The sequence below is a fragment of the Ursus maritimus genome, unplaced genomic scaffold (assembly GCF_017311325.1).
Source record: "Ursus maritimus isolate PB19 unplaced genomic scaffold, ASM1731132v1 scaffold_8, whole genome shotgun sequence".
In the NCBI taxonomy this organism is placed as follows: domain Eukaryota; kingdom Metazoa; phylum Chordata; class Mammalia; order Carnivora; family Ursidae; genus Ursus; species Ursus maritimus.
The window spans coordinates 46738960-46752196 of NW_024426996.1; the positions used below are offsets into that span (position 1 = coordinate 46738960).

Here is a 13237-nt window from a genome sequence, read left to right on the forward strand (position 1 = left end):
CCCCCCCCCCCCCCACCCCGGGCAAACAAACACCCTCTTCCCTCCCCAACCAAACTAATTTTACTGGGCGAAGAGGGGCGAGGAAGGTAAGGAAGAAAGGGGAGACGGAAAAGAAGGAAGGAGGGAAGGACGGACGGATGGAAGGAATGAAATGAATGAAGGAGAGACGCTGTCCTTCTCCCCCTGTGTTTTCGGTTCCCTGCCCGCTTTCCGCGCAGGCTGCGAAGTAGCATCTCCTCCAGCTCGGCCCCCGCCCCGCCCCCTAGCGTCGGAGCCCCGCAGCCAGCGGCTGGCGCCTATCTCTTTAAATGACAGCTGTGGCTCGGGTCCCAGTCCGGAGCTTGACGTCAGTGCCGCCTCCCCGGCTGCGAGGAGTAGTTAGCGCCACCGTCCGCGCTTGGGGCTGGCTGCGCGCTCGCAAGCTGCTGGGGCGGCGAGTTTTCTTTGCTCCGGCCCCTCCTCCCGCCCTCCCCGCGGGGCGCCGAGCGGCTGCCTAAGAGCCTCTCGCAAGTCTCTCTCACACTTCCCTGCCTTCACCCCAAAGGAGCAGCCGCTCCTCCTCGCGCCTCCACTGCCGCCGCGGCGCCCGCGGAGCTCTTCTCCCGCGCTTCGCTCCCCCGATGGAGCCCGGGCGCCGCCGCCGCCGCCGCTGCCCCGAGCCGTGAACCGGGACGCCCCGGCCGAAGGAACGTGCCGCCCGGCCCGAGGGCGCACCAGGCACAAGCCAAGGCCGAGGGCTGCCGACGGTGGAAGGTGCGGGCTTCGGGAAGGAGAAAGTGCTGCTCTCCCGGGTCACTTGGCCGGCGGCGGGGGGACCATGGCTTTGAAGGACACGGGCAGTGGCGGCGGCACCATCCTGCCGATTAGCGAGATGGTCTCGTCCAGCTCTCCGGGCGCGTCTGCAGCCGCCGCCCCGGGGCCCTGTGTGCCCTCGCCCTTCCCCGAGGTAGTGGAGCTCAATGTGGGAGGCCAGGTCTATGTGACCAAGCACTCGACGCTGCTCAGCGTCCCGGACAGCACTCTGGCCAGTATGTTCTCGCCCTCCAGCCCCCGGGGCGGCGCCCGACGCCGAGGAGAACTGCCCAGGGACAGCCGGGCGCGCTTCTTCATCGACCGGGACGGCTTCCTCTTCAGGTACGTGCTGGATTATCTGCGGGACAAGCAGCTCGCGCTGCCAGAGCACTTCCCCGAGAAGGAGCGGCTCCTGCGCGAGGCCGAGTACTTCCAGCTCACCGATCTCGTCAAGCTGCTGTCGCCCAAGGTCACCAAGCAGAACTCACTCAACGACGAGGGCTGCCAGAGCGACCTGGAAGACAACGTCTCCCAGGGCAGCAGCGACGCGCTGTTGCTGCGTGGGGCGGCCGCAGCCGCGCCCTCGGGCCCGGGAGCGCACGGCGGCGGCGGCGGCGGCGGTGCGCCGGACAAGCGCTCGGGCTTCCTCACTCTCGGCTACCGCGGCTCCTACACCACCGTGCGAGACAACCAGGCGGACGCCAAGTTCCGGCGTGTGGCGCGCATCATGGTGTGCGGGCGCATCGCGCTGGCCAAGGAGGTCTTCGGAGACACGCTCAACGAGAGCCGCGACCCTGACCGGCCGCCCGAGAAGTACACGTCCCGCTTCTACCTCAAGTTCACCTACTTGGAGCAGGCGTTCGATCGCCTGTCCGAGGCTGGCTTCCACATGGTGGCGTGTAACTCCTCGGGCACCGCCGCCTTCGTCAACCAGTACCGCGACGACAAGATCTGGAGCAGCTACACTGAGTACATCTTTTTCCGTAAGTTCCCAGTCTCCGCATTTCCCACTTCTCCCCGCCCCTTCGCCGACCCGCGGCGGGTTTGAGCCGGGTTGGAACCCACACGGGCCCAGTGTCCCGGGCGGGAGCTGGTTAACTAGTTAAGTGCGAGGGGCTTTCCCTGCACAGCCCCGTCACCCTGCAGTCAAAATTTACGGTTTCATTCCTTGTGATCTCCCTATCGATTCCCGTCTTCTTCAACTCGGAAGCACGCGGTTCCCAACCAGTCCTCTTTCTTAACTTCGTTAATTTTTCCCTCTCACCCTGCCCAGCTCTTGGAGGCGCTGGGCTCCCATCTGCGGAGGGCGGGGAAAAGACTCGAGCACAAAGCTGGGCGCATAGGTCCTCTTCCTTCTCTCTGCTTCCACGCAATTCCTGGGGGTCAATAATTTATGTGGGTCTCAGTGGTGTCCCTACAGAGGGCAGTTTGGCAAGGAGGCATTACCGCGCATGCCAGGATCATCTCCAGTTGGTGCGGGTCAGGCGCAGGAGTTTACAATTACGGGTATTTTCGGAAGGCGACAAGGAGAGAAGTGGCCACCTTGCCTCCTGAGCTCCTCACGGGGCCGGGGCGTGAGAGCAGCTGGTGGGAAAGAGGTGTCCATCGACTCATAGAAACCTGATTTCCCCCGCGCCAGTTGTCAGTAACTGCTAGGTGTTTTGAACAGCGGAGGGTGGAGGGAACGAGAGTGGATGTCTTCTGCTCTCAGGGTTGGAGATTAGGAAGGGACCTTGTGCGTGCGTGCGTGTCAGTATGTGTGTATGTGTATGTGATTGTGTTTCCTTTCTGGGCCCCTCAGGTGCAAAAGGGGGATTGAGTCCACTTTCCCAGCGGGAATGAAACGCAGTGGTTTTCTGAAATGAGAGAATGAGGGTGAGGATTTGGAAAGCATTTAGCATGGTGCTTTTTGCAGTGCGCTTCGGGTGGGGGCTCTGTGGATCAAGTTCAAGGACTACACCAAGTGTCACTGGGGCTGGGGGGATGGGACCCGCACAGTAATCAGTGCGCTTATCAAATGAGGAGGGCCACAACTAGAGAGCTATTTGGACAAATGAAAAGCCAGCTGGGATGGCAGCAGGAACATCATTTGGCAAACGTTTGTTCTTTGGCATGACACAAGAAGCTTTAAAACTTGCCTGTAGAGTTAGGGAGAATTATCATAGACAGCTTATGATAGAAACAGACCAGCTTTAATTGTATCTATTTCTTTAGGTAATTCAGTCACTGTTTGGGAACTAGACAATTTATTGCACTTTATTTTGACTGGAGAAGTGGAAAGGACTTTTTTTTTTTTTTTGCACAGGTGCAAGCTTGATTGGAAGGTGCTCATTTTATGTTCTAGTAACCTTGGAGCTATGACAAAACACAGCACAGTGGGCCTTAGTGTTAGATTGTCTTTTTAAAATAGTGCTGAATTTCCTGTGAAAACCACTTCACTGAGAAACAAAGTGCTCGTTGTAGTGGTAGATAAAAATCTAATTGTCTTAATTATATCAAAGTATTATTGTTGCACAGCTTCAAGTTTGATAGAAAAGTTGCCTAAAGGAAGGTGGTATTTTATTGCTTATATAAAATTGGAATCTCTTCAATATATATTAAGTAATTAAAGCATTTTTTAGCATCACTGTTTACATTTTATCCTTTATCAATGGGACCTTTAATTAGCATTATAGCTCATAAACATTTATGTCATTCCAACATGGGTATATTTCCAAGCATTTTAGAAGATGAGATAAACTTTTGACTCTCTTATGGCTAGAGGTTTTTGTTAGAGAAGATAAGAGCATAAGTGCTCAATGGTTAAGATTCTTGCATTTTGGAATCTTTCACAGTGTTGGCCTTTCTTTTTCCCCTAGAGAGTTGTGGACTTGAACATGTTCTTACTTTGATTATGAAGAGAACACAGGTTGTCTCTAAATTATGAAAACATGCCCTTAAAATAGTTTATTGCAGTGGGAAACTCTTGCGATTTAACTAATAAGGTAATTTGAGAGATATTTGGAATTTAGGATATTTAACTTCTGGAGCCAGAAGAAGTGTTAAATAAAATAAAATATCTGTATTACAAATAACTATGTGCAGAGTACTCACATAACTAATGAACTTCATTCATAAAAGTCCTAGAACTCTAAGCAACCTAAAGCCTTCTTCATTGATTATTCCGTGGGGGAAAATACACAATCCCAGGTTAAGTAATGTTCTTCTGAAGTGGTATTCTAGTCATTGACTAACCAAATGCAATATAAAACCAATTTGTGATGTAAAATTTATCTTGAATCCTATTGTATATGCATTTATTTAATGTTTTATATAGACTGTAGCATATTTTCACAGATTATTTTGCACAGCATTTCTTTTAATATTAGTGAATGAAACCGCACTGTGCAATTTTTATATTTCCATTCCCTTCAGCTTAGGTAATAAGTATACAGAGTATAATTATTTTGTTTAACAGTCTATATTTAAGAAAACTATCGGTGCTATTCATAAAAACAAAATGAATGGATGAGCTTGTTTGTCCACTCTGTTTTAGAGGTAGAAGGAGGTCTTACTATTTTTTATTTCCCCTTTGACACAGTTTTTTCAACAAAATTTGTAATTAAATCGACTATACTTATTACATAACAAAAGTTAAAATTTAATATTGACAGCAATAATAAACTTTGTATAATATGACTTTATAATTGTAACCGCTAACATTTGTTAAGCTTTTATTATATGTCAAGCACTGGTCTAAGGACTTTACATGTATTCTCAAATACCATAAAATTGGTACTATAATAATCCCCATTATACTGGTAGGGGAATGGAGACTCAGAAGAAATAAATAATATAGCCAAGATCACACATTTGGCAAATGGCAGTGTCTGGGATTGCTGAACCGTTTGCCACTCTCTTCCCATCTGTACAGAAACTCAGGGGCACAAGGGGAGAGGAAGTAAGCTGAAATTGATGTTCCAGTATATAAACTACAGTTCTACAGTTTTCATGCCGCTAATTTCACCCACAGCCTGAACTTTAAAAGGTGTTTAAAATGACTGATACATGTTATACACTAAAATAAAGTTAATTAGAAAATTATTTTGCAATCCAATGATAGCATAATAAACTTTCAAAAGTTTGACACGACCAATTTAATCACAAGTTCTTTCTTGGAACTTGGACTTTTCAGGCCAGATTCTAGTCACCTAGGTTTGCCAGTCATACTAAAGTTAGTTTTTTTGGATCAACTCCAACAGAATTCTTTTCTGATTCAGGGCCAAGAAGTGTTTTAATGCTCTCTACTAGGACTTGAAAGTTTGGTAGTATTTTCTGACAAACACTGAGCTAGATTCATTATCTCCTTAAGTGCTTGTATCCAAGTCATTGGGTTCCAATGCTCAAGGTTATATACAGGCTATTAAACATTTAATACCAACTTCATTTGGCTGGATGGACACTTTTATCTATTTTCAGTGTTAACTCATTATTTTACCAAGTCTTTCAGATTATGCAACCTATACTAATGATATTACCATTCCATATTACTCTTTTAATATTGAAGATTGTCCTTTCTTGAAGGAAAGCAGAGTTGATTTTGGGTGGTGGTGTCTGTTAAGTGTGCTTGTGACTGTTTTTAGCTATATCTAGAAGACCAGGCATTTTATATTGCATTGTACTACATTCACAACAAATAGTTATAGGCTTGGCATGTGATATGTAAACCAGCTATAGTTAGAATAAACATTATATATATATATATCTTTTATTTCTCACAATCAGGTGTTTACAGAATGGTAGTGCTGCTCTTACCTTAAAATGCTTCCAGTTTTGTACTCCATATGTTGGTTGAGTAATATTTGGTATGAAAGTATATATTCCTCCAGGATGCACTTGATTTTCTTTAAGTTTGGTATACATCTCTTATTGTGACGTATGAGAGTGCCAGATCTAGGAATTAATGCTATTACTGAACTTAGCTGTGAATTCTAATTTGTCTTAATGGATTTTTATATCTACTCTTTCAAATCTATTCTGATTTATTTGACTGTGGTGGGTTGAAGATAGCTAGTTGAGTTAAAAATATTCAAATAGCTATTTAGTCCTATGTTAACAGGCCTGTTGTTTCAAAGCTTTCTAACAAACATCTTTAAAAAGTTATTCTATTTAGATGCATACCTTTAAAATTTTATATTATTTTATGTTATTTTCTAATCTAAAAGTGTTTCTACTTTTATCACCAAATGTTGTATGGAAAAGAATTTTGTTAGTTATTTTTTAAAAAGATACTTCTTTTCCTCCTAAAGACTTACTAGTTATTTTTATAATTGTAATGTGAAATTTCTTTTGCAACCACATGACTGAATGACTTTTGAGTCAATAAGCAAAAGGCACAGGTAACTTTTTAAACACCAACATCCTGATTTCATGCAAATAGGTGAAGTAATAAAGCAGACAGAAAATGACAAAAACCTTGGGGTGCAAAAAGTTTGGAGGCTGTGCTATGGCATTGGCTCCTGTTTAAGGGCATTAAACTTTTATGTCTGGCATAGTACTGTCTCTAAACTTGATCTTTTTTTTTTTTTTTAAGATTTATTTATTTATTTGAGGGGAGAGGGGCAAAAGGAGAGAGGGAATTTCCAGGGGACTCCACCCTGAGGTTGGAGCCTCACCTGGGGCTTGATCTCAAGACCCTGAGATCATGACCTGAGCTGAAATCGAGTTCGACACTTAACCAACTGAGCCATCCAGACGCCCTTAAACTTTATCTTTTTTTTTTTTTTTTATAGGGTTATGACTTTAGCTTTCCCTGCTACCTCTACAGCTTCTATTGGTCAGTTGTTGTTCAGATTATGAGGCTGAAAGACTAAATGACATTATAAGTTTTATTGACAAAGTTCTTTTTCTTTTGTAGCTTAGATTGCCAGAACTCACAGTGTGTGTGTGTGTGTACGCATGTGAGAGTTAGTTTTAAAAAATCCCCTGGAAAAAAGAGAAATAATCTGTATGAAAATAAGCATCAATTATTATCTATTCTACTGTCATGAGTTATTAACTGGCATTAGTTAAAAATGTGAAAATGATTGTCAGCTTGTCATTTAAAAGTAGGTCTTGTTTGATTATGAAACTAATATATGCAATTTTAAGAATTTTGTAAAAGAAAAGTAAAATTTAAAAGATCACCAACGGTAACTGCTAATAAAATCTTGTTTTATTTTCTTCCAGTCTTTTTTCTAGTCATTGTTGTTGTACTATACAAATGGTTTGTATGCTTTGTTTTATTTTGTACATTTATTATACTTAATGACATTTTCCCCATGACATTAACATTTTTATTGACATCTTAGATAATAAAAGTATAATACATGTCCTTTGCCACAGACAGAATTATAAATAAATGTTGATGTTAAATATTTTCCCTGTAAGCTTGGAAAAAAGTTGATTATTTTTTCAAAATACAGACGTGTAATAAAAAGAACATTTACTGTACACCTAAATACACATCACTTATTTACTTCTCATAACATTCCTTGAGCTTGGTTCCCTGCTACTCCAGTTAGGAAACTATGATTTGAAAAGGTTAAATAACATCCCTGGGTCATAGGCCTATATGGGGCTGAGATGGAATTTGAATGGTTCTGTCTTACTTCAAAGCCCTTCCTCCTAAACATACAAAAATTATACCTGTTTCATGCAATCAATTTGACAAGTATATTTCAATGTCCACTGAGTACTTAGAACTTAGCTCTACAAGCAAAAAAAAAGGTAGTGTGAACTATATATGAATGAATCAAATATTTCTATGTTAAATTTCCATAAGAATACAGTAAATATATATTTTATGTCCTTACTTGATAAAAGGGTTAATTTTTATTGCACAAGGCTGCCATATTTATGAATGTTTTTTTAAACTAAAGAAAACAAACCATTTGACTCAATTCAGCACTTTTTTGGGGGAACAAGTAATATTTATAAGTTATAAGTTTGGTAAACTGACATATTTAGACAGTGCTAAGATAGTCCTATACTCCTTTTCTATAGAAAATTCATTTCCACTTTGTGTATTAGAACTCATTTTATATGTTTACATGTTCTTTTTTAGAAGGTGGCGTAATGAAGAGGCTATTTTCGTTGAAATCAATTGTGTTAATTACATATAGCCTATTGGTTCTGGATATTGGTTAATGACATTAAATTATATACTTAGTATAATTAAGTTCAAAACAGTATTAAATACCAGCTGGGTATTGAGATTGACTCTGTCTCTCTCTCTATATATATAAAATATGTATTGTATATAAATGTGTATTTGAAGTACTTGGAAAGTAACATTTTAGGTTACCCTTCAATTTATATTTATTTCCAGGTGCGTTTTTAAGCCCTCTTTTGAATTAACTTCAGGGTATTTGAGTAAACTGTCAGCATTTAGTAGCAGGTCCTGTCCTGCAAGACACGCTGGTGGCTTTTCTAATCGAGTTCGTTCTTTTAGTAGTGAGAGGCTGTGCCGTGGGAGGTTTTGAAAGGAGTTGCCTAAAGATGAGAATAACTGTAGTCATAGGTTTTCAAAGTTACTCTAACAGGTTAAGTTGACTACTTTACAAGTTCTAAGGGTAATGGTGAAACTCTCTAGCTGCTGACTTGAATATACACGTCTTGTGCTTATCAGCTGTAAACTTCCCATCATTCACTTTTGTGTCGGAGCATTCCATGAAATCTAATTATCCTACCAGGCTAGTTGTATTTTTCACCTTCAAAAACAAAAGTAGATGAAGTATTTTATGCTGAGCTTATATTATTTATAAGTTTGTATCCTAACCCATTGGGTTTAAGTGTATTCCTTGGTATCATAGTCATGCAACACTGAGTAAGCCTTGCTGTAGAATCCTTTTGCATTTAGTCTCTGCCCTTGCCTAGGTCCAGGGTCCTTACTACATTTCCTACAATATGTAATTTCCTTTTTCTCTCTTTATTCCTTCCTTGATAGATCCCATTTTTCCTAAGTTTATTGAGCTATAATTGACATGCAACATTTAGTAAGTTTAAAGTATACAACATGTTGATTTGATACATTTATATATTGCAGTATGGTTACCATTATAGTGTTGGCCAGTACCTTAATATCATGTAATTACCATTCTTTTTTTGTGGCCAGAATGTTCAAGACCTACTTTAACAACTTTCAAGTATTTGGTACAGTATTGTTAACTATAATCACAATGCTGTGCATCAGATTCCCAGAACTTCATCATCTGATAACTGGAAGTTCGTACCCTTTGACCAACATCTCCCCATTCCCCCATCTGTCAGCCCTTGGTAACCACCATTCTATTCTGTTTCTACAAACTTTTTCTTAGAGTCCACGTATAATTGGTATCATAAGGTATTTATCTTTCTCTATCTGACTTATCTCAGCCTAATGCCCTCAAGGTGTGTCCATATTGTCACCAATGTCAGGATTTCTTTCTTTCTCTTGGCTAAATGATATTCCCTTGGATATTTACCACACCTTTTGTATCTGTTCATCCATTGACGTCCACTTAAGTTGCTTCCATATCTTGCCTGGTGTGAATAGTGCTGCAATAAACATGGGAGTGCAGATCTCTCTTTGAGATCCTGTTTTCATTTCCTTTCGCTATGTACCCAGAAGTGGCTTTGCTAGGTCATGTGATAATCTCATTTCATTTTGATCTTCTGCATTAGTCCTTGAAAATTGACACCAAGTCTTACTTTTGTGTTCTCAGCTCGCAGTGGAGTGGCTAGTACACATTAAGCACTCAACAAATATTTGTTTTTTGAAAAAGAGGGCAAATTAATGAATGAACTAGAGATGTTGGCAGTTCCATCCATTAAGGTTGTTACTGAATTAAGATTTAGTATCACTTTTATTTATTTATTCATAAGATTTTATTTATTTGAAAGAGAGAGAGAGAAAACAAACGGGGAGGAGGGGCAGAGGGTGGGGCTTGATTCCAGGACCTGTGGGGCTGGATCCCAGGATCCCTGGGATCCTGACCTGAGATGAAGGCAGCTGCTTAACTGACTGAGCCACCCAAGCATCCCTATCACTTCAATTTAAATTGAACTTATTGAGTCATTACCAGACTACACCACCATGGGACAAAGCATACAAATATGAATGAAAGAGACCTTGCATTTAAATGGGTGATCTCAGTAAACTTTGTGTAATTGTGAATTATGTTAGTAGGTATGAGTGTATTAGCAAGAGGCAGGAGTAAAGACGTGAGAAGTTGTTACACAGGCACCTATGAAGAATGAAAATAAGTAAAGTGTTAGCAAAAGTAGAGGCAGATTGGAATAATGTTATGAATGAACTTGTTAGCATTGTAAACATACACACAGATGCCCACACACGTTTATTCATATTTAAATGATATGAAGGATGTTGGTCAAATACTTTGTGCTGCAGCCTTTCTGTAACCAGATTGCTGAGTACTTGCCTTTCAGAACATCTCAGATGGAGAGTGGCTGCTATCTCCAGACATAGTCAGGCCCTATAGTGCTGTAATATAAGGTCAGAAATGATTTGACTGTACTTGTCAGTATTTCCAAAAGTGAGTATCTGGTTAACTCTATATCGCAATCTCAACTCTTAGTTTTTAAAAGGTACCTTAAAATACACTTAACAGATATTACTATTTTATGATCAGTATTGCAATTTAATTTTACTTATATTCATTAACCTTGTGTCAAGATAGTTAATAAAAATAAATCAGCTTTGCTGGCAATAACAGCACACACTTCGTGATACTGGTAGGATGCTCATTATTTCAATGTTTATTCACCAAATTTAGTCCAATGGTTGTGCAGCAGTTAAACTTAGAATGTTATTTGCACCATATTGTAAGCATTCTCCTATTAAACTCTATTTACATTGGGGGGAAAAGTAAGCTAAATACAATAATAGAATATAAATAAAAAAATATATAGTGTTGACTTCTTGTCACCAAAATGTGAGTGATTTAAGCATTCAGTTATGTTACTTCCGTTTCTTTCATGAGTTAAAATAACCAGAGTTTGAGCATAGATGGAATTCATAATATATCACTCTTTCTCATCATTTTGTATAATTAGACAGCTGTAATTTCTGTGTGAGGAGAATAGGGAGAGGAGTAGTGTGTTTAATGGCTCTCGCTCTGAAGAAGTAAAAGCCTTGAATAGTTCAGTACTTCTCCGTCAGATTCCTTGACAAATTCTGGATCTAGCTTTGATATCTTGGGAAAATAATTTAATCTCCCTCCTGAAGGAAAGGTGAGGAAACAATAATACTCAGAGGTTTGTTGTGAGGTTTAAATGAAGTAATCCATGTAAAACACTTAGAAGAATAATAGGCAGGCACAAATTAAATGCTCAATGTATGTTAGGGCCTCAGATCATGTAACTAATCCCATTTCTCTACATTATTAATTCTTAGCACCAGACTTCTTCTCTTTTGCTTTTTGAGGACATTGATAATAATACCTATTCAAATTGCTCTGAAAAGTTCCCGTCATTATTAGTGAAATTTTACAAAAAAATATTGACCTAGTAAGTATAAAATCAATGTTAAAATATTATTAAAATAAGTTTATTCTAGTTGGTTCTTCATTGCTTAGGAAAAAAAAGTGTACATTTCTAGGTTTAGTGCTGGTCACTGGTCAATTTTGACACAATTAACAAGAATACTGGTATTCGCTGGTTATTGTCTCAAACTACGGCGTGTATTTAGGCAAAGCACCTCTTAATCATACTCTATATTTCTATTTCTGGTGAATGCATTTAGCTTTGATTTTCAGCAATTTTGTGCAAGAGAACAAATTGTCACAGAGCCAGGTGGGCTCAAATATCGCTCAGAATTTGGGCACTTGGCCAAAAATTTTAGGCTAGAAATTGGATTTAAATATATATTTCCACAATTTTGAGAAAACGATGTTAGCTTTCAACTCATTAGCTCCTATTGAAACTCTGCTACACATTTTGAATATAAGTTTTTTAGTTGCTGAAAGTCCAGGTATTTGAAGAAAGCAGAGAGATCTAAAGCAGATGCTCACAGCTATTCAGAGGGAATTCTCCCAAATTTTGACCTCTTTTCTTCTGATTAGTGAAAGCTGCATCTAGGCTGTCTCTTTGCAGGTGGAGGGTAAGGATTCATACATATAATTCCAGTGATTTCTGTATTTTTAAGTTTAAGGTGTATAGTGTGTTACTTTGATACATTTATATATTGTAATATGATTGCCCATGTAGCAATATTTATCACATCACATAATTATAGTGCAATATTATTATCTGTATTCATTATATTGTGCCTTCGATCTGTATGGCTTATTTACTGCTGGTTACAGTTTGTACCCTTAAACATCATTCTCTTTGTGCTCCCCCCCCCATACAATCCCCTGGTAATCACCATTTTACTCCATTTTTTTTTTTTACAGGTTTAACTTTTTAAGATTCCACATTTGAGTGATATCATATAGTGCTTGTCTTTGTTTGACTTAACGTTGCTTAGCTTACATGCTCAAGGTCCATCCATGTTGTCACAACCAGCAGTATATTTTCCTTCCTCATGGCTAAATAATGCTACACTGTGTGTATGTACCACATTTTTCTTATTTATTTATCCATTGGTGGACATTTCCAGACATTTCCCATCTCTTGGCTATTGTGAGTAATGCTGTGATAAACATGGGCAGGGATATATCTCATCAAAATCCTGTTTTCATTTCCTTTGGGTATATACCCAGTAATGGAATTGCTGGATTGTATGGCAGATTTTTAATTCTTTGAGAAACCTCCATATTGTTATCCTTAGTAGTTGGACCAATTTACATTCCCCCAACAAGGTATAAGGGTTCCTTTCTCACCACATTCTTGCCAACACCTGTTGTCTCTTGTATTCTGGGTGATAGCCAGTTAACAGATGTGAGGTGGTATCTCATTGTGGTTTTGATTTGCATATTTCTGATGATTAGTGATGTTGAACATTTTTCATGTGCCTGTTGGCCATTTTGGTGTCTTCTTTGGAAAACTGTTCTGTCCGTTTTTAAGTAGTTCTCTTTTTTTTGGTTAAGTTAAATGAGTTCTTTACATGTTTTTGTTATTAACCCCTTTTCTAAGATATGGTTTGCGAAAATTTTCTTCCATGCAGAAGCTTTTGAGTTTGATGGAGTCCCATTTCTTGATTTTTGCTTTTGTTGTTTGTGCTTTGGGCGTCACATCCAAAATGTCATTGCCACGACCAGTATCAGTGAGCTTCTTCCCTGTGTTTTTCTTCTTTTTTTTAACATGTAAAAACATATTGAACTATAATTGAGATACAATGTTCTATTGGTTTCAGGTGTACAACATATTACTGTATATATTACAATTCTATATATTACTCAATGCTTATCACAGTAAGTGTAGTCAACATTTGTTACCATATGATGTTATAACGGTATTATTGACTATATTCCCTGTGCTGTAC

The 13237-nt window shown here is 39.9% G+C and overlaps 1 protein-coding gene across 2 annotated transcripts in view; it reads left to right on the forward strand.

Annotated features, from left to right (window-relative positions):
- Nucleotides 1–762: 762 nt before the first annotated feature.
- The window catches only part of KCTD8 (potassium channel tetramerization domain containing 8), a 236391-nt gene continuing 223916 nt past the window's right edge, over nucleotides 763–13237 (forward strand). Inside the window, exon 1 of one of the 2 annotated variants that reach the window (XM_040625337.1) lies at nucleotides 763–1786. In XM_040625337.1, coding sequence (XP_040481271.1) covers nucleotides 818–1786 — 969 coding nt within the window. In that variant the 5' untranslated portion in view covers nucleotides 763–817. The remainder of the gene's footprint in view (nucleotides 1787–13237) is intronic. The other variant, XM_008701511.2, reaches the window with a different exon arrangement.